Below are 19,848 nucleotides of genomic sequence, written 5' to 3' on the forward strand. Positions count from 1 at the left end.
AAGAGCAGTCAGTGTTCTTAACTGCTGAGCCATCTCACCCGCCCTACATTTTATATAGTAATGGGGGCTAGGGATATAGTTCCGTTGGTAGAATCCTTGCTTATCCTGTATGAAGACCTGGGTTCAATCCCCAGCATTGCATAAAACTAGGGTTGGTAGTACATGCCTGTAACCCTAAAACTCCGGGGTGGGGGGGGTGATCAGGAGTTCAAGGTCATCCTTAGCTCAAGGCTAGCTAGGTGTACATGAGACTGTCTCGAAACATCAGGAGGGCACAGAAGACAAATGCCTGGCCACTGGGGTGAGCCTCATGGCCTTGGCCATGCTCTGTAACCTCTGACCCTAATGTACTTCTTGGAGTCTACTGCGAATGAAGACACTGACCACACCTGGTACTCAGGAGGGGCTCCCCTGACCAAAGGCTGTCGTTCACCTTGCTTGTGGTCTCCGCAGAACAGTTGCTAGGCCAGCTTTCTCCCAGACCTGAAGGCTTTTGGACCTCCATCCTCTGCCCCATTCTGTTTCACCAAGCCTTTTCATTTGTCCTCAGGTGGATGCCCATCTCTCAGAGAGTGATAATAGAAAAATATATGTCATTGCGAGGGCTGCACACACCAAAGGACGCTGCAAACACAGTTCAGGGGGCATGAGAGCCCTCTGCCATCAAGGACTGGGGACTTGCTGAAAACAGGCATCATCAAGTGACAGTGTCCCCTTACCCCTGGGAGAGCGACGGGCTGGGCTTTCTTGGTTGGGCAGCTTGGCACTCTATAGACAAGGGAGCTGGAGAGGGAACAGGATGGGTGGAGGGTCCGGTCCCAAAGACTAGACCTTCCTGTGGGCATACATGGGAAGAAGTGCCACCCAGCCAGGAGGGGCCAGAAACCAGTCCAGGCAGAAGGTCCCAAAAGGCTGAGGGAATCCAGGTCTCTGAGACAACCCCTTTGGCTAGAGCCCAGCTGCACTCCTTAAGCCCTTGTCTGCATTTTGGGAAACAGCACAACCACCTCTGGACCTTAGAGAGGATGTCTATGATGGCACACCCAGACCAAGAGCCATGAAGAGTGGGAACACAAATCATGAGAGGGGTGAAGAACCCAAGAGGAGCTGGGGACAGTGGTGGGCCCGGGAATACCCGTCCATCCCAAGTGCTCAGTGCCCACAGAACAGCAGCCAGTGGCAGTGCAAACCTGGTTTTATTGGTCTGACTTGTTCACAGCTCCTCCTCCTGCTCAGGGACCCAGAACCAAGGCCCAGCTAACTCAGGGAGGGGACAAGGAATAGAAGGGACAGATTTAGGCTATGGGGTGGGCTCTGTTCTTCACAGCAAGAGGTAGAAGGACCACATAAAGTTCTTTATTAGAGACCTACAAAAAAATGAGAGAATTATACATTACTCTCACTTGTTCGGCTTCTGGTTTCCTTTTCAAGCAGAGGCAGGAGAGGAAATGTGCCAGAGGCTGATGCATGGGGGCTGGGGCTTCAGAGGGCCACAGAGATGGGGACTGGGCGACCACTAGTGCGGTCAGGCTACAGGCTGGCCCAGGCTTTCTCCAGCATCTAGGGGAATGGCAACAAGCCCCGGAAGAAGCACACAGTAGGTGCACAAGAGGAGCACACAGTAGGGGGTGCACAAGAATGACCCCCACACCAGTGGCAGCACTGGCCCTCTCCAGGCCACCCGGGCTGAGGGCTGGCTCTGAAGTGCTGGTGGCTCTTAGGTTTGGAGGGTCTGCTGTCACAGGCAAGACCCACCAGGATAAAACAGAGGGGCAGGGCAGGAAGGATGACAGCTGAGGGCTGGGAGTTCTACTAGGCTTCTCCCCAAAACAGACTTCCAGCAGGCAAGGGTAGTCAGGCCTCCTCTCTGCTCGTCAGCCAATCAGCTTCTTCAGGAAGGCTTCTAGCTGGTCCTCGTCCTTGATCCCCACAAACTTGTCCACCACGTCCCCGTTCTTGATGGCTAGCACGGTAGGCACAGCTGACACCTGGGTGAGGGAATCACAGGGTCAATCACTTGGAGTTGACTGTCTCTTGTGTATCTTCCCTAAGCCTCTGTGGAGAAGGCCAAGGTCACAGGAAGGGCCAAAGGAAGTGGGGTCTTTGCTTGGAGGAGACCCATCCATTAGAGCTTCTTCTACTGCAAGTTCCCAGCATCCTCCTCTTCCCTGGACCATAGGACCGACTCGCTGGTCCAGTGGTGTGTGTGTGTGTGTGTGTGTGTGTGTGTGTGTGTGTGTGTGTGTGTGTGCTGTGGGCCAGGCTGCTTCCCGAGCGCCTCACGGCCTCTTTCTGGGTCCTGGCCATGCATGGTTTACCTTGAATGCTTGAGACAGAGCTCAGGGGTCGGGGATGCCAGCTCCAGGACTGGGCGGCCCAACCTCACTCCTACCCCGGGGGAACCTGGTAAGCCCTTTAGTACCTCAAGTCTCGGCTTGTGGAGACACCGACAATGTTTTCAGTTGAATACAGGAATGCCAAGAGACACATGCTAGGATGGCACAGGGCGCAGGGCACACTGTGGGTATGGTGGAGCTTGACCTGCCCAGGACCACCTTGGTGGGCTACAGCTAACGGTTATGCACAGAGTGGATGGGGACAGTCCTATGTGATCAGAGGCTTTAATTCGGGCTGGCAGAGGGAAAGGGGCGCTCTTGCTCCGTGAGGTACTGCTTCCACAGCTCTGGAGACTCAGACAGATTACACGAAATGTATGTGAGGATTTCACGTATATTGAAATCCTGGGGCTGGAGAGATGGCTCAGTGGTTAAGAGCACTGTCTGCTCTTCCAGAGGTCCTGAGTTCAATTCCCAGCAACCACATAGTGCCTCACAACCATCTGTAATGGGATTCGATGCCCTCTTCTGGTGTGTCTGAAGACAGCTACAGGGTACTCATATAAATAAAGATAAATAAATCTTAAAAAAGAAAAAAAGAAATCCTGGCACGGTGGGCTGCCCAGAGCTTGGTATTTTGAGAACCTGTATACACAGAGTAAGATGAACGGGGACCTAGCTTACATACAAGTTAACTAGAAAGCAACAAGAGTGGTGCACAGAAACCCACCAGGTCTTCACACAGCCTGAGGGCTGTGGGGTGAGTCATCTCAGAGGCCAGACGGAGATGATGATCAGAGTGGGCTGAAGAGAGAAGTGAAGGCCACTTGGCCCCATCCTACAGTCCTTGCCTGTCATGTGACAGGTCCTAATGAGAAAAGCACAGCACGGAGGACACAGTCCTTGATTTGATTTGATTTGATTTTTTTTTTTTTTTTGTATCTCTGGTCCTGAGGGTGATGTGGTGATGTGAGTGGCACAGGGTATGTGCCAGCACCAGGAACTGGGCTGACCATGAGTGTCCCCAGTCACAGCCTTCCTGCGGGCTCTTGTTCTTGTCAGACTCTGGCACAGGTGGTGGCATTAACAGCCCAGCATCAGGCTTGCAGTATCTCCAGGAAAAGGCAGGGACCAGCAAAAGAGGCACCAGGAAACCCTGTTAAGTGTGTTCGTGCGCCATCTAGTGGCTGGTGAATGAGCTGCAACACCCGGGAGCTGGCAACTTAAAGGGATGCAAGCTCAACCACTAGCTTTTAACTTGGCTGAAACATTCTATCCCTTTAAAATAAATATTCCGGGTTTTTTTTTTTTTTTTTTTTTTTTTTTTGAGACAGGGTTTCTCTGTATAGTCCTGACTCAGAAATCTGCCTGCCTCTTCCTCCCGAGTGCTGGGATTAAAGATGTGTGCCACCACACCCGGCTAAATATTCCATTTTTAAGATGTAGCTTAGGGTTGGTGGTGTGGCTCGATGGTAGAGTGCTTGCCTAGTAGGCATGGGGCCTGGGTTCCATCCCAAACCCTAAAACAAAACAAGGAGCTTCCCTTTGTCCGGTCCTTTTGGCTTGCCTAAGCAGGCCTCTCCTCTCCCTTTGAGACATTCGGAGTGGATGGAGTTTCCCTCCACGACGGTTGTGCTGTGTGTGCAAACCTCTGAGTGTGCTGGGACACACATAGACCAGGCTAGTGTCCATGACATTTGAGGCCTGGTCACTACTCATCGAGGGCTTCCTCCTAAGCCTGAGCAGCACGTGCAGCTGCGGGCTCCAGAGCACCGTTTCTAGAGGGCATCTGGGCGACGACAGGAGGCCAAGGCTTCTGCTGTGCAATCACGGAGGCTCGGGGCTTAGGACAGGCCATCCGCAACAATACATGGACCCTTGTACATAGCCCTTGTCTCAGTGGTTAAGAGCACTGACTGCCCTTCCGAAGGTCCTGAGTTCAAATCCCAGCAACCACACGATGGCTCACAACCATCCGTAATGAGATCTGATGCCCTCTTCTGGTGTGTCTGAAGACAGCAACAGTGTACTTACATATAATAAATAAATCTTAAAAGTGTTGGGAACACAGAGACACTGATGAGACACACCTTCGCACTTCTGGCAGGACAACAGGAATCCTGCAATATCTCGGGTCTCACCCTAACATACCCGCTAGCAACTCTGCTAGGAGACCATTAAAGGTCAGGACAGCAGGTACCACAGGAAGCTGGTGACCTCTGTGGCTGAGGAGCACAGTGCGGAGGATGTTTTAAATGCCATGGAAGATCCTAACTACATACACATAAGCAAGCACATAGAATGCGGACGCCTAGGTTGGTTCATTTTTATTATTTTTGCACGTGGGTGCTGTCACCGCAAAAACGACATCCTAACCCTCCCATGCCATTATTTTAGATACGAGAAGACTGGGGCTCAAAGCACCAATTTTAAGAGGACTCAGAAAGTTAAGCAGGGATTCCAAACAGGAAACACAGTCTGTTGTTTGGTTTTGCTTCTGCCGGAGAGTAAAGGGTAAGAGGCAGAGGGAAAGGAGACCTCAGCAGGGTAAAGGCAATTCAGAGAAGCATCCAACGACACCATGCTTTAAATGAAAAATGTCAAATCAAAGATCTTGTAAAAGCGAATATAAGAGCGTTCTCAGGAAACCCATTATTGTCAGGCATGCCACCTTTAATCCCAGAGCTCAGGAGGCAGAGGCACAGAGATCTCTTAAGTTCAAAGCCAGCCTGGTCTATAGAGTCAGTTCCAGAGCAGCTAGGACATAGAGAAACCCTGTCTTGAAAAACCCAAGACCATTATTTAACTAACAAAGCAGGGTTGAAAAAATGGCTTAGTGGGTAAAGGCACCAACCACGCCTGATGGCCTGACTTCAAGTCACTGGTCCCACACAGCTGAAGGAGAGAACAGACTCGTGCGTGTCATCCTAAAACCGTGCAGAATGGGGCTGGAGAGACAGCTCGGGCGCCATGCAGCTATGAAGACCAGAGTTTGGATCCTAACACCCACGGAATATTGGGTGGGTATGGTGACCACCTACATTCCCAGCACTCCAGATGCAGAGAAAACCCTGCAGCACCCAGGCTAGCTGATCCGTGAGCTCTGGGCTCAACTGAGAGACCCTGCCTCAATAAATAAACTGGAGAGCAAACAAGGAACATACCAACAGCACCTTTAAGGCTGCATGTGCCCAGGCACCTACTACACACACACACACACACACACACACACACACACACACACACACGCACGCACGCACGCGCACACACGTCTGTACACACAGCCATTTAGGAATGACAAATTTACATCCTTCCTGAAACTCTTGGGTCATAGTCTTCTTTTTATTTCCCCCTCTTCAGGAAGAAACCCGGGACTTTTGGCATACGCCCTCAGTCCCAGAGTTTGCTCTTTGAGAATTCCATAAATGGTAGGTGTGGTGGCCTCCCTGTTTGTTGATTCAGCCTCAGAGGGCAGAGACAAAGGATCCTTACAGCGATCTGGCTAGCAAGCCCTGGGTTAGAGACCTTCCTCCATGCACAGGTGATGAGGGTGATTTCCAGCGTCTACCTGGGGCCTCTACATGGATGCACGGGAGTGTGCACATAGACTCCACACAAGCATAGCCACGCATTATGCACATCTGAAACATGGGAAGGAAAAGAAAGGACAAATATTCCAGGAAGACCAGGGAGGTCACGGGGTAGGTAGAAGCACTCATCACAAAGCCAGACAGCCTGAGCCCTATCACTGAAACCCACATAATGGAGAGAACCAAGGCCTCAAGTTGTCCTCTGACCCTACACACATACAGGCCACGCTCAGCTTTGAGAGGCACTTATTTTCAAACAGGGGAAGTAGGAAGGATTAAAATAGCACATAGTTTTAAACTAGTTAGCGATTTGTCTATAGGGGTATACATAGTAAAAAGGAAAAACAACCAAAACAAAAAGACAAACCAGGCTGTGGACATGGATTGGTAGCATAACCATGTACCCAGCAAAGCCCTCAGGTTCATCCCAACTTAAGCTAGGAGTGGTGGTATCTGCTTCTGGGCTTGGGTCCAGTCTGGATGGATCACACAGGACATGACAAACCCCACCCCTCTCTTCTCAAAAAAAAAAAAAAAAAAAAGAGGAGGAAGAGAAGAAGAAATAATAATAAATAAAAGTTTCAGACGAGCCATAGGAGCAACAGTGATCAGGTTACAGGAATCTCCGCTTGTTTTCCTGCACGAAAGGATCATACCTTCAAGTGCAAGGCTGAGAGAGTAAAAAGGAAAAACAACTGCTCCCTCCCTACTTGTCCCCCAGCAACTGGCAAGGTCTCGGTGGTCAGGAGAGAGACAGAGTGAAAGCCTTGGGCTCCCCAAGATGAGACTATGCAGAATAGGAGTGGGGGCTGTCGGGGAACCCCGAGGACTTTCCTTCCTCCTCCTTCAGTCCAGTCCAGTGGAGGACGGATGAGGGGTCAGGAGGGCTTGGGAAAGAGCTGGCTCTGAGAACTGCTGTGAGCAATTCTGACAAGCTTGCCTGCACATCTGGAAGAGTAGGAGTCATCCCAGGGGGCTGGGGATCACTTGGTGGCAACTTCCTTCTTGGCTTCTCTTTAGAAAGGCTAGGTACAAGGGAAGGGAGGGCAAAGAAGAGACAGGATAACCCTGTTGGGATTCATGGGACCTCAGTGGCCCCCAGCTCAGGGCTTGACAAAACAAGGAGGCCGAGAGGAAGAGATGCAAGCTGGCGCAGGGGCCTTTCTGTATAACCCCGGGCACTGTGTAGACAGTGGGCAGGCAGAGGTCCCAAAGGACCCCTCCCCCTTCTTCATCACAGGCTGCCCACTCATCCCATCCTGGGTTCACTGGAATGGAGGAGGAGGAGGAGGAGTTCCAGTGCTGGGAACTCCAGTTACCCCTGGGATCCACGGGACCCCTGCTGGTGGAAGTCTGCTTTGCGTGGTACTAGTTCCCAAGCTCTGGCACATGGGTGGCTGGCCTGCAGCTTTCTGCCAAACACATGATGCTGATGCTAATGCTGAGGCCATCGTGGGAGCACCTGGAGGTCCTGGGAGGTGGCCTGGAAATTGTAGGTTGACCCATGCCCCATGTCCCTGTGTGGCTCCAGCCCTGAGTTCTTAACAGAAGGCCAAACATTCACACCTGCTAGGGCCTTGGGTGTGAATGGGTAAGCTGGGGAAAGCCAAGGGTGTCTCAAAGGTTGAAGGCCCTTTCCCCCACCCCCCACCCCCACTGACTGAGCAATGAATGGGTGGGAGGGCTTAAAAAGCAGCAACTCGGGCTGGTGAGATGGCTCAGTGGGTAAGAGCACCCGACTGCTCTTCTGAAGGTCCGAAGTTCAAATCCCAGCAACCACATGGTGGCTCACAACCACCCGTAATGAGATCTGATGCCCTCTTCTGGAGTGTCTGAAGACAGCTACAGTGTACTTACATATAATAAATAAATAAATAAATCTTTAAAAAAAAAGCAGCAACTCCCTCTACCCAAGGCCCAGAGTGACCTGTGCTATATATAAAGTCTCAAGGATGACCTTACATCAGCAGCACTTATAGGAAGCCCTGTCTTCCCAGCATGCACTTCCTATCTTCTGCCCCAGGCAGCCTTATTTCCTCCCTTCGACTCATCATCCCGCTTTCCTCCCTTCGACTCATCATCCCGCTCTCCGTCCAGCTCAAGGGATGGGCAACTTTACCCACACTGTCCACCCCCGTTTCCTGCCATGGGCTCTGGTCAGAGGATGGGTCTCCTGATGCTTTTGAGGAGGTAAACCTGGTTAATTAAGCCTGTGTGTCTGAACTCTGAACAAAAGCTTGCCCCTCCTCTCAGCCTCTCCACTCCAGAGGGTGGGAAAGTTTCACCCTGGCCTTGGGGTTTCAAGAGAGGTGGAGTTTCCATAAACTTCTTTTGGGGGGAAAAGGTCTTGCTATCTCTCCCCAGGCTGACTTTATGTCCGGCTTGGCTTTACAGACATGTACCACCATGCCTGGCTCGCACAAGTCCTGAGTTTTAAATCTCTGCAACCACATTTCCTTTTCTTTAAAACTCTCCAGAGCCAGACCAAACATGTCTGTGAAGCAGAGCTGGTCCCCAGGCAGCCAGGTGTGACCTCGGCCCTGACAGAGTGTCACTGTCGGCGCCCAGAAGCTCCTGTTCCAGTCTGTTCTGCTCTCCCAGACACTGGGCCTCCCAACCCTGCTCTTCCTTTCCCCCAGCCATAGCCACAAAGAACCTCTCTTTCTTCAACTGCGGTGGTGGTCCAGGGCCCACAGGAGACTGCACCACCCCCACCCCCACCCCCACGGTCTGTGGCCAGCCCAGGGCCTCTGTCTGCCCTGCCTAGGGGCTCTTTCCTGAGACACGTAAGCTTCACTCGCTGCTCCATTCAGGTCTCTGTTCTCACGTTACTTCCTCTGAGACGAGAGTCCTCTGAAAGATGTGAAGGTGCGTGCCTGTAAGCACTGCCCTTAGAAGGTGGCAGAAGATCAGAGATGCAAGGCCATTCTTAGGTGGTGACGCCAAGGCCAACCTGAGCTTCAAAAGATTTTCCCTCAAAAGGCCAAATCAAAGAACAAAAAAAAAAAAGGAAAACGAAAGACCTCCTCCACCCCTCCCCTCCCCGCATTTCCTCTCTCCACAGCATCCATCAGAATTTGGACTTTACACAGACGTCATTGGCTGATTGTCCCCAAGCCAAAAATCTGAACACTGGAAGCCAAAGTGTGTGTCCGTGACTGCTAAGGCCTCTGAACTGGGAGCCCATACTTGAAAGCACCGAGTGGACCATGTCCCTCGGGCTAAGTTCCACTTGCTGCCCGAGGCTGTAAACACTGTGGCTGGAACATGCTGCGGCCTTTACTTTGTCCTGTGGCTGGGGACTTCAGAGAGGGCTCAGCCCTCACTGCCCTGAAAAGCCTCATGTGTCTGCCACTTGCCCCTCAGACACTCAAAGCCCTTTTTCAAAAGAAAAAAAAAAAAGAAAATTGCAAACTTGTTTTTTAACTTTGATATTGTTTATTTTAATGTTTTGTTTGTTTGTTTTTCAACACAGGGTTCCCCTGTGTAGCTCGGCCTGTTGCTCTATAGACCAAGCTGGCCTTGAACTCTCAGAGACCTATTTGCCTCTGCCTCCTGAGTGCTAGAATTAGAGGTATGAGTTACCACAGCCTGGCTGTATGTGAATATTTTTACTTATTTAAACTTCAAAAAAGTTTATGGGTATGGGAATTTTGCCAACAAAGGCCAGAAGAGGGCGTCTGAGCCTCTGGGACTGGAGTGATTGAATTGAATCCACGTCCTCCAGAAGAGCAGCCAGTGCTCTTAACCACTGCGCCATCTCTCCCACCCCTCAACTTTCCTGAATGCTCTTTGGTGCGGTCAGAGTGTGTTTTGTTTTGAAATTTCCCCTTTATGTGGGTGCTTTGTCTGTATGTCATGTCAAATACACCTTGGGGATGCTACACTAGGGGAGGCTTGAAGAGAGCCATATCCCCTGGGGCTGGTGTTACGGATGTTTGTGAACAGCCATGTGGGTGCTGGGGATTGAACCAAGGTCCCCTGAACACGAGTCAGTGCTCTTAACTGCTGAGCTATCTCTCCAGACCCAAGCTCAGTGTAGTCTGCTGCCACTTCCTGCACGTCAGGCAAAGGATGCCCACACACACAGGCCAATCCCTTCCTGTCTTCCTTGTTTTTGTAGTGAGACTTAAGGCACCATTCTGGCTCCTTCAGGACTTGGTGTCCAGCTCTCTTCTTCTCTGCACCCTTCACTCACAATTCAGGTCAGAGGCTCTGGAATGTGACACTTTCCCCGTCCTGGCCACTCCCTCAGAACAACCTGCAGTGTGTCTCTTTTCAGACAACTTTTCATTTCAGGGTAAAATGATCATCTCGCAACAGAACAAGGGACACCTGGGGACACGGGTGTCCCCTTCTGTCCCCTTAACTCGATCACACATGCCAAGGCTCATAAAGCAATGGCTGGAAGCCAGTGAGGTGGACAGGGCAGGAAGACCTGAGAGGATGGCTTGTAGTCAAATATGGTGGACACTCCTATAACTCTAACGCTCGAATGGCTGAAGCAAGAGTATCCGGAGTTCAAGGACAGCCTGCATGATATGAAACCCTATCTCAAAAGAACAATGACACAGGAGGACCTAGTGGTCACATAATCCACTTCCTGAGGGTGTCTGTGGATCAACAGAGCCACGAGCGCAAAGCCCCGAGACCTTTGAAGAGCTCCAGAACAACAGCAGACACGTCACTTACTGGTCACAGCGCACCTGCCTTGGCTTCCCTGAGGCAACGCTCTGCCAACACCTACCTCATATTCAATGGCAAGGTCTGTGTGATCGTCAATGTCCACTTTGGCCATGACCACCTTCCCGTGCTGCTTGGCGACCATCTTCTCTAGCCGCGGTCCTAGGATCTTGCAGGGGCCACACCACCTTTGGAGGTGAGAAGGGACAGTCAGCCCTGAGTGCTCGCTGCTCCACATTTCTCCCCAGAGCCTCCCCGGGCCCCACATGGATTCTGAGGGGGGAATGGAAGGGATAGAAACCCAGGAGCGTCTGCAACGGCCAGCCTTCGTGCTGGAACCTTCTCAGAGCTAGGCAGAACCTTCAGAGACAACGGCCCCTGACAGAACCAGGGCATGTGGAGTTCTTACAGATGACAGGATGGCAAGCACAGCCTGGCAATGGGGCGCAGTCCGGTAATTCCTGAACTCGGGAGAGGGGTCTCTGGGCATGCCCATGGAGGGTTATTCTGATGATGTAAACCAAGGTGGGATAGAGCCACCAGCTGTGGGTGGGTGGGTGGCTCTGAGCTAGGATTCTGAGAAGGAGAATGTGAGCATGCAAGTTAGGTGCTTGCCGCTGGGAGCCTACATGCTGGGAGAGTCAAGTCCAGAGGGCTAACCTCCAATCTCCACATGCATAACATGGTACGAGCATGTATGTATGCACACACATGATAAATAAATGTTTAAAAAGAGGGGTGTGGGAGGGGGAGCTGGGGAGTTGAGCACAGCAACGCTTTGCTTCACTATGGATACAATATGGCCAGCTGCCCCAAGCCCCCGCCACTGTGATGGACCCTGCTTGCAACTGTGGCCAGCTCCTTTTCTCCCTTAGGTTTCTTTTGTCAGGATATTTTGTCATAGCAACAAAAAAAAGTAAACCAAGACAGGAAGAAAGAGGAACAGGAAGTTGAGGCTAGCCTGGGCTACATAGTGAAGCCCAGTCTTGTTTGATAAAACAAGAGAGCCAGGATCACCTCAGGATTGCTAAAAGCATCTTTCTTTCCTTTTTTTGGGGGGGGGGGGAGGAGAGGGATGGAGGTGTTGGTTTGGAACATGGTCTCACTCTGTAGCCCTTGTCGGGTTGGAACTTGACTTGTAGACTAAGCTAGCCTCAAACTCAGAGATCCACTTGTCTCTACTTGCTAGGTGCTGGAATTGGTTTTGTTTTGTTCTTCAAGGCAGGGTTTCTTTTTTTTTTTTTTTTTAATAAATTCATTGTTTTGTTTTGTTTTTTTTTAAAGATTTATTTATTTATTGTAAGTACACTGTAGCTGTCTTCAGACACTCCAGAAGAGGGAGTCAGATCTTGTTAAGGATGGTTGTGAGCCACCATGTGGTTGCTGGGATTTGAACTCTGGACCTTCGGAAGTCAGTGCTCTTAACCACTGAGCCATCTCACCAGACCAAGGCAGGGTTTCTCTGTGTAGCCCTGGCTGTCCTGGAACTCTCTGTAGACCAGGCTGGCCTCAAACTCAGAAATCCACCTGTCCTTACCTCCCGAATGCTGGGATTAAAGGTATGTACCACCACTGCCCAGCTAAACAAAGGTTAACCCTTTTTTTTTTATTTACTTATAAATTGAATTTATGTGCACTGGTGTGAGGGTGTCAGCTCCCCTAGAACTGGAGATATAGACAGTTTGTGAGCTACCGTATGGGTTATGGGAACTGAACCCAGGTCCTCTGGAAAAGCAGCCAATGCTCTCAACCGCGGAGCCATCTCTCCAGCCACTAAAATTGTTTTTTTGTTTTTGTTTTTTTTTGGTTTGTTTTTAAAGATTTATTTATTTATTATATGTGTGTACACTGTAGCTGTCTTCAGATACTCCAGAAGAGGGCATCAGATTTTTGTTACGGATGGTTGTGAGCCCGTTTTTGTTTTTTAATGATTTATTTATTTATGTATATGAGTACACTGTATCTGTCTTCAGCCACACCAGAAGAGGGCATCAGACCCCGTTACAGATGGTGGCTCACCACCATGTGGTTGCTGGGAATTGAACTCAGGACCTCTGGAAGAGCAGTCAGTGCTCTTAACCACTGAGCCATCTCTCCAGCCCCTGGGATTTTTTTTGTAGACAAAGTGTCTCTGGGTGACCCTTTCACTCCAGAACTTTCTTCTGATTTTGTGTCAGCGGCCGAGGATCACACTGCAATGTACGGGAGCGATCCCTCCTTGGCTGGGGAGCAGGAACTCTCCTAGGGCAGACAGTGTGCTATCATCTCTGTATGTGGTACCGGACGTGTGCCTGGCACTAAACAAACAAAGCTGAACCATGCAATTAACTACCTTGTATAGGACAAAAGAAGGATTAGCCCACTGACTATTCCCTTCGAAGCCCCCCCACCATCACAGGAAGGCAGAGGTCCCTGGCCATTAACTCCTTTTCTGAGCTGGCACATACCAGTAATCTCATATATAGGAGGTGGAGGCAGGAGGAGATAAGTTCAAGTCTGACCTAGGCTAAATGGCAAGACTCTATCTCAACCCCTATCCCCTACCCCAAAACTCCCATTCAGAAATGTCAATCAATTAATAAATCTATACCTAAAAAGCCAGCCTGCAAGGCCTTATCTCAGATGACAAGGACACGCACTGGCCTGGTCAAGGCAACGAGGTGAGTCAGAGAAAGGACCAGGAAGAAAACAAAAGAATCGGTGAGACTTGTCCAGAAAACCTGATGGCAATCGGGTTCTTGGCTTTTTGGTTGAATCTGGTGTAAAGGTCTGGAAATGAAGACCAGGCCACAAGGCAGGCATTTATATATCTCTAAAACACACCCCTGCGGTACTGAGAAGATACACCTCCTGCCCACCCCATCCGTACTTGGGGACGGCTATGGTGGCACTGATAATGTTTTGCCCAGTCCTTCCCACAGTTTTAGTGGGTTTCGATGTTAAAATACGATGTTGTTCCACACTGGAGCAGACTCTGAGCTTTTCGGGCACTGAGATACAGGACGTAGGCATGAGGCAGCATGTCTCCTAGTGTGCTAGGAAGACCATCAATCTGTCTCCTACCATACTGCATACTTAAGGACAGGCACAGGGTCTCAAAAGTCTTCATAATGAGTGTATGTAGATAAGCATTACACATGGTAGAGAGCCATAGTGAGCCCTCAATAAATACTTAAGTAAGACCCTCCATCTCTTACTGTCCCCAGTACTCACTGTGCATGAAAGTCCACAACAACTGGTGTCTCACTGTTGACAACTCTGTCTTGAAAGTCAGGTCCATCCTGGACGTTAAAGGTCGTCAAACAGACTCTGGTGGTGTGTACTGTCCGGGCTGGGCTGGGCATTACTGTTAGACCACCAGCATTGTACTGAGGGGTCTGCAGGGTCTTAGAGGTGAGGGAAGCCCACACACCCTGAGGAGGCTTCCTGGAGATGACTGAGGTCAGGAACCTCCCCAGGAGGAGCCGCTGAGCCATCTGTGGGAGCAAGAGGCAGGAAGAGCTGGGGCCATGCAATAGGAAGTCAACACACTAGGAAAACAAAGAATTCTGGAATAATGAGGTGTTGGGAACATACAGAATTGGAAGCAAGATGCATGGAAATACTGTAATATATGATTTTCAAAGGCCAGGTGTGGTGGGGCCCACCTGTCAATCCTCCTCCTGGGAGGCGAGGCAGGTGATATAAGGCAAGGTCAGTTTGGGCTAGACAATAAAACCTGGTCTCTAAAACCTCCCCACGACAACAAAAAAAAAATATCTAGAGGTGAGTAAGGAGTCAGCATCACTGAATAGACGTTAAGTTAGAAGGGCAGAAAAACTGGGTTGACAGCCAAAAAGAAATCAAGGCTGAGGTGGAATTATAAAAGGTCAATGGAGGGAGGGACAAGGCTCAAGTGCCTTACATCACTGTGTATAGCCCAATGCCCCCCCCCCCCACACACACACACATCACTGGCTCTCTCTGATCAACTCTGAAGAAACCTTATAATACCGTCCATACTCAGGGCAACAGGTAGGTTAAGTGCCATGCCCAACGTAGGCCAGTTTTTAAAGTACAGCTAATTGGAACCCAAGGCCGTCTGTAAAATTTTTATCAGTCATTCTTTTAAAAAAGTGTTTTTATGGGAAATTAAGGAAAGGGAAGCTGTCGAAGAATGAGCGAAGAAGACTCCCAACTACGGAAGGAGGAACTGAGAGGCGTAGGAACCGGCCATGGGGTACCAAAGTGAAGCGGGTGGCATGTGTACGGAGGGAAGCCCAAAGAATGGACACGTGTTGGGGAGGGTGGGGGACAGGGAGACTGGGAGCACAGGACGTGCAGCTGCCAAGGCCACCTCCTCCCTCTAGGGGCATCCCCCTGCCGATCGCCTTCCTGCAGAGAAGCGCGCCGCCAGCCCGGCTCAGCCCACCCCGCAAGGGCTCCTACCTCCCGGCAGTGCGAGCAGAGGGATGCAGAGCCCAGCCGGCCTGCCCGTCAAGGGCACTCCTGTTGTCACTTCCTCAGGGGCAGGTCTAGCGTCATTTCCGGGAAAGACTATGCGGACGACGTTTCTCTGCAACTTGGGGGCGGCTCGGTTTTTTTCACCAATGAGGAGGACGGAAAAATGTAGGGCTGAAGGGGCGCGACCGGAAGGAATGGGATCGTGGAGGAGGGACCGGAAAATGTGTGGGACCAGTGAGGGAGGAGATGGGTGAGAGGGCGGGAAGGAAGGAGTGGCTTTGGAACAAGCTCCTGCTGTGTTGCGCCTCTTGGCATTGCCCACCCTTGGATCTGAGCTCTGGAAAGGGCTGGAAGGCTGTGTTCACTTTAATGCCGAGGAAGCTCTGTTCTCGACAGAAGCTTAGTGTTAAAAGGAAGAGATTCCCGGGCTGGGGTTATGGCTCAATTGGATTCCTGTCTAGCACACCCAAAGCCTGGCTTCTCAATACCAAGTAAACTGGGTGTGATGGCACACACCTAATCCCAGGACCCCGGAGGGCTCAGGAGTTCAAAGTCATCCTCGATACTTAGGAACTACGTGAGATCCGGTCGTGTGTGTGGTGTGTGTGTGTGTACACATGTCGCATTAAGGGGTTATTCTGCCGTTTTTGATTCTTTTCTGCCCAACCTAACTTCTTATGATTGAGCAAGTCCCTCTGCCCCTAAGGGCTGGCGGTACTTCTAAAGCCCTTACCTTTTGTACTGTCATGTCTTACTTTTTGGAACTGTCAAGGAAGCACTATCCAAGGTAAAGTGTAGGGCTTTCTCTCCATTCCCACTGGCATGAGTGACTGAGGTGTAAGTCCCTCATTTATGCATATTGTAACCAGTATTCCAGCCCCTTACGATCGGGGAACACGTTGCTGTCCACCTTCCCTTCCATACCTTTGCTCACTTTGAACTTTGTCTCTGGGTACTTAGAACACCTGCTCACCTTATCTTCTCTGAATAGTACTGCTTTCTTCTCACTAGCGCCTGCTTTATAATCCTCCAGAACACATGGACAACGTCTCTTTCTGAGAGTAGGGACTTGTGGTTGTCTCATCTGCATATACTTAGCGCCAACCTGGTACAATGCCCAGCACAGAGAGGCTGTTCAATAGACACTAAGTTGAGAATCTTTGCGCACCTCAGCAAGTGGTTTCTGTCAGAGGGGTTATGTGATGTGTCCCAGCAGATGGACTCCATCTACCACCCTATTTTAACCCACTCTCTCAATAATTAGTGGTTTGCTGAGGCGTCTTTGTGTTCTACATCTGCAGTTGTGCCTGGAAGGCTCTCCCAGAGCTCTCTGAGAAAAGTGCTACTAGGTACTAGATTCTGCACTGTCTCTGGGTCCCTTTTCTGTCTGCTCCAGTGGAGGTCAGCCCTCGTCTTTGCAACTGACAGCCACCAGTCTCTGTTCATTGTTTTGTTATCTGTTTCTTTTCTTTTTTTAGATGTATTTATTTTATGTATATAAGTACACTGTCACTGTCTTCAGGCACACCAGAAGAGGGCATCGGATCCCATTACAGATGGTTGTGAGCCACCATGTGGTGGAATTGAACCTCTGGAAGAGCAGTCAGTGCTCTTAACCACTGAGCCATCTCTCCAGCCCTCTCTCTTTTACTTTTGTCCTCCCTCTCTCCCCCTCTCTGTCTTCTTACTTCTTTTTTCTCTCCTCTCTTTCTACCTCTGTTCTCTCTCCATCTCCCCTCCATCCTCTGCACCTCTTTTCTTTCTTTCTTTCTTTGATAGAGTCTCATTTAACCCAGACTAAGTTTTAGGTGGTGCTGGAACTGAACTAAGCACGCATTTTGTCAGCTGAGCTGCATCCCCACTTTTTCTCACTCTTTCGTCAGCCCTGAAGTGTGTGTGTGTGTGTGTGTGTGTGTGTGTGTGTGTGTGCAAACACTTTGGCCCGCAGAGTAATGATCCAAGATCTGCATGAGGCAGGAAGGCAGCCTAGTTCAACACGACTCAGTAGCTGGTGTTGGGTCAGACTTTGAGAGTTCGACACTGGGAGGTTTATTTTAGGCATATTTAAGTACAACACGATTTGATCAAAATTTCCGGGTGATAATTAGCTCAGTCCCAGGTGCACAATAAAGCTTAAGACATGACTGCATTGAATTTTTTTTTGTAAAGTACTCGTCATGTCTTCCATAAAGATGGGTTCTATAGATTAACTTACACGTGACATCTTAAGAGTCTGGGGGAAGGATCTGGTGTGGTCTTGATCAAACAGATAGTACAGAGGTCACCACCTTTTCTAGCCACCTCCACTCCCAGCCTTCTAGGTAGAAAACAGGTTATACATCTCTCCTTTTGAAGAGACAACTCTGCTCGGTTAACATTCTTGGTTTCTGTAGTGCTTATCTGTGAGCACAGGAATGTCTGTACCTCCCACACTTTGGGGTCTATATCCAGTACTTGCCTCAGGGCCTGACATCAGGAGGTACCCAGTGACTCTAGAGGTGCAGCAGTGACCCAGATTAAGTTCTACCTCCAGATCCATTCCACAGCCCTGCTGTACCCTTCCAAAACCCACTGTCATGCTTGTATTCAGCCCATCTTGGCACATCCTGTTCTGTTTTGTCCTCTGTCCAATTGGCAGGTCCCAGGGCTGTGCAGGGCCTTTCCTCTAGGACAGAGTGGGAAACAAACTCTAGCTAGCCACTGCCGTGTCAGCCTTCCACTTAGTAGAGTCTCCTATCCACCAAAGGCAGATGAGGTCAGATGTGGGCAGAGTGGCCTCTCTACCTTAACTGACCTCATGTCTTAGCCTCTGCTCTCATCCGGGATGACGACCCACCCACGGTGGGATACCCAGATCCCTGGGCTCTTGAGGTCAGCTTCCCCCGCTGCAGCTGTTGCTGATAATGCCAGGAGCCATCTGGCCTGGGTGCTCTTGCCCCTCCCACTTTCATATCTGCTTTTCTCTGTCTCCAGCACTTTCTCTTCCCCAGCCACCTACCCATCCTATTCAGCATTTTCAGAGCCGTTTCTTGAGAGCCAATTTCCTCGCTTGATCCACATTCTGAATTCTAATGCAGAGCCAGCCCTGTTTCTGTTTGTTCTGTAGTCACCTTACCTTTGTTGGCCGGAGCTTCTCATCTGAGAACAGTATGACTTCCTCAAAGAGGGGCTGTGAGCTAGCTCAGCAGTGCACACCTTTAATCCCAGCACTCAAGAGGCAGCGCCTACGGGAGCTGGCATGATGTCAGTCCCCTTTCCTCCAGCAGGTGACAGCCTGTGACCTAGGTTTAGTTCTCAGCCCCCCCCCCCCATGTGCTTGGTGGTATCTATGTCTGGGGATAGGTGCGCTCACCAGGGAATAGGCTTAAAGCAGAGGGAAGGGAGTCAGGGCAGACAGCCACAGCTGTCTTCCAGGTTATGAGTTGTGAGCATTGGTGAAATCTACATAGTGGTCAGCTTAAAGGTTGTTTGTTTGTTTTTAGGTTTACTGGTTACTTTATATGTATGAGGATTCCGCCTGCATGTACACATGTGCACCACATGCCTGCCTGGTGCCTTGCCGAGGCCAGAAGAAAGTGCTGGATCTCCTGGAAATGGTGTCACGTAGGTGCTGGGAACCGAACCCGGTTCTTTGCAAGAACCACAAGGGCTCTTAACTGCTGAGACATTTCTCCAGCCCTCTATGATCAGTTTTTAAAAGTCAAGATTAGCTGAGCATGGGAGGAACATGCCTTTGGTTCCAGCACTGAGGAGGCTGAGGCAGGTGGATCTGTGCATTCAGGGACAGCCTGGTTTATGGAGAGAGTTCAGTCTAGCCAGGGCTATTAAATGAAACCCTGTCTCTCCAAAAAAAAAAGAAAAAGAAAAAGAAAGAAAGAAAGAAAGAGAGAGAGAGAAATAAAGAAGAAAGAAAAAGAGAGAAAAGAAAAAGGAAAGAAAGAAAGAGAGAGGGGGGGGGAGGAAAGGTAGGTAGGGCTAGCAAGATTGCTCAGTTGGTAAGAGCAATGACTGTTGTTCCGAAGGTCCTGAGTTCAAATCCCAGCAACCACATAGTAGCTCACAGCCATCCGTAATGAGATCTGATGCCCTCTTCTGGTGCGTCTGAAGTCAGCTACAGTGTACTTGTGTATAATAATATACATAAATGTGTATAAATAAATCTTTGGGCCGGAGAGAGCTGGGCTGACTGGAGCAAGCAGAGGTCCTAAAACTTCAGTCCCCAACAACCACATGAAGGCTCACAACCATCTGTGCACCTACAGTGTACTTACATACATAAAATAAATAAATAAATCTTTTTTTTTTTTTTTTTTTTAAAGAAAGGTAGGTAGGTAGGTCTGACTAGGGGTTGTAGCTCAGTTGGTAGAGTGCCTGCCTAGCACACACAAGATCTGGGGTTTGATCTCCAGCATCATGCCTGGAATCCTACCACTCAGGAGGTGGAGACAGGAGAATCTGAAATTCCAGGTCATTCTTGGCTACATTCCAAGTTCATAGCCAATCTGGGCTTCCTGGGACCTCGTCTCATACGAAAGAAAACAACAAAACAAAATGGAGTTGAAAATGCCAGAATATGCCAGGTGTTGTCGCCAGCTGTGCTTTGCATGGCATTTGTTGATGCAGGACATGGCTTTGTGACCAAAAAGAATTCTTCTCAGAGATGCTGAGATGACAGCCTTTAAAGGCTTCTCTTACTCTGGATTATGCTCAGAGAGTTTGAAATGTCCCAAAATACCCAAGCCTGTTGTCAGCCTCTTTGCGTGCTTAATTCATCACATCCTGTTGCCACAACCTTC

At 49.9% G+C, this 19,848-nt stretch overlaps 1 protein-coding gene across 1 annotated transcript; it reads right to left on the reverse strand.

Moving 5' to 3' along the window:
• Positions 1-1,181: 1,181 nt before the first annotated feature.
• Txn2 (thioredoxin 2) lies at positions 1,182-15,125 on the reverse strand. Its single transcript, NM_019913.5, has 4 exons — positions 15,038-15,125; positions 13,823-14,085; positions 10,674-10,797; positions 1,182-1,988 (listed from the first exon to the last, which is right to left on the reverse strand). Exons 2-4 carry the CDS (start codon positions 14,083-14,085, stop codon positions 1,875-1,877), a joined length of 501 nt encoding a protein of 166 aa, NP_064297.1. The 5' UTR covers positions 15,038-15,125; the 3' UTR covers positions 1,182-1,874.
• Between the last annotated feature and the right edge of the window lie 4,723 nt (positions 15,126-19,848).

Source organism: Mus musculus, chromosome 15 (assembly GCF_000001635.26).
Source record: "Mus musculus strain C57BL/6J chromosome 15, GRCm38.p6 C57BL/6J".
Classification (NCBI taxonomy): Eukaryota; Metazoa; Chordata; class Mammalia; order Rodentia; family Muridae; genus Mus; species Mus musculus.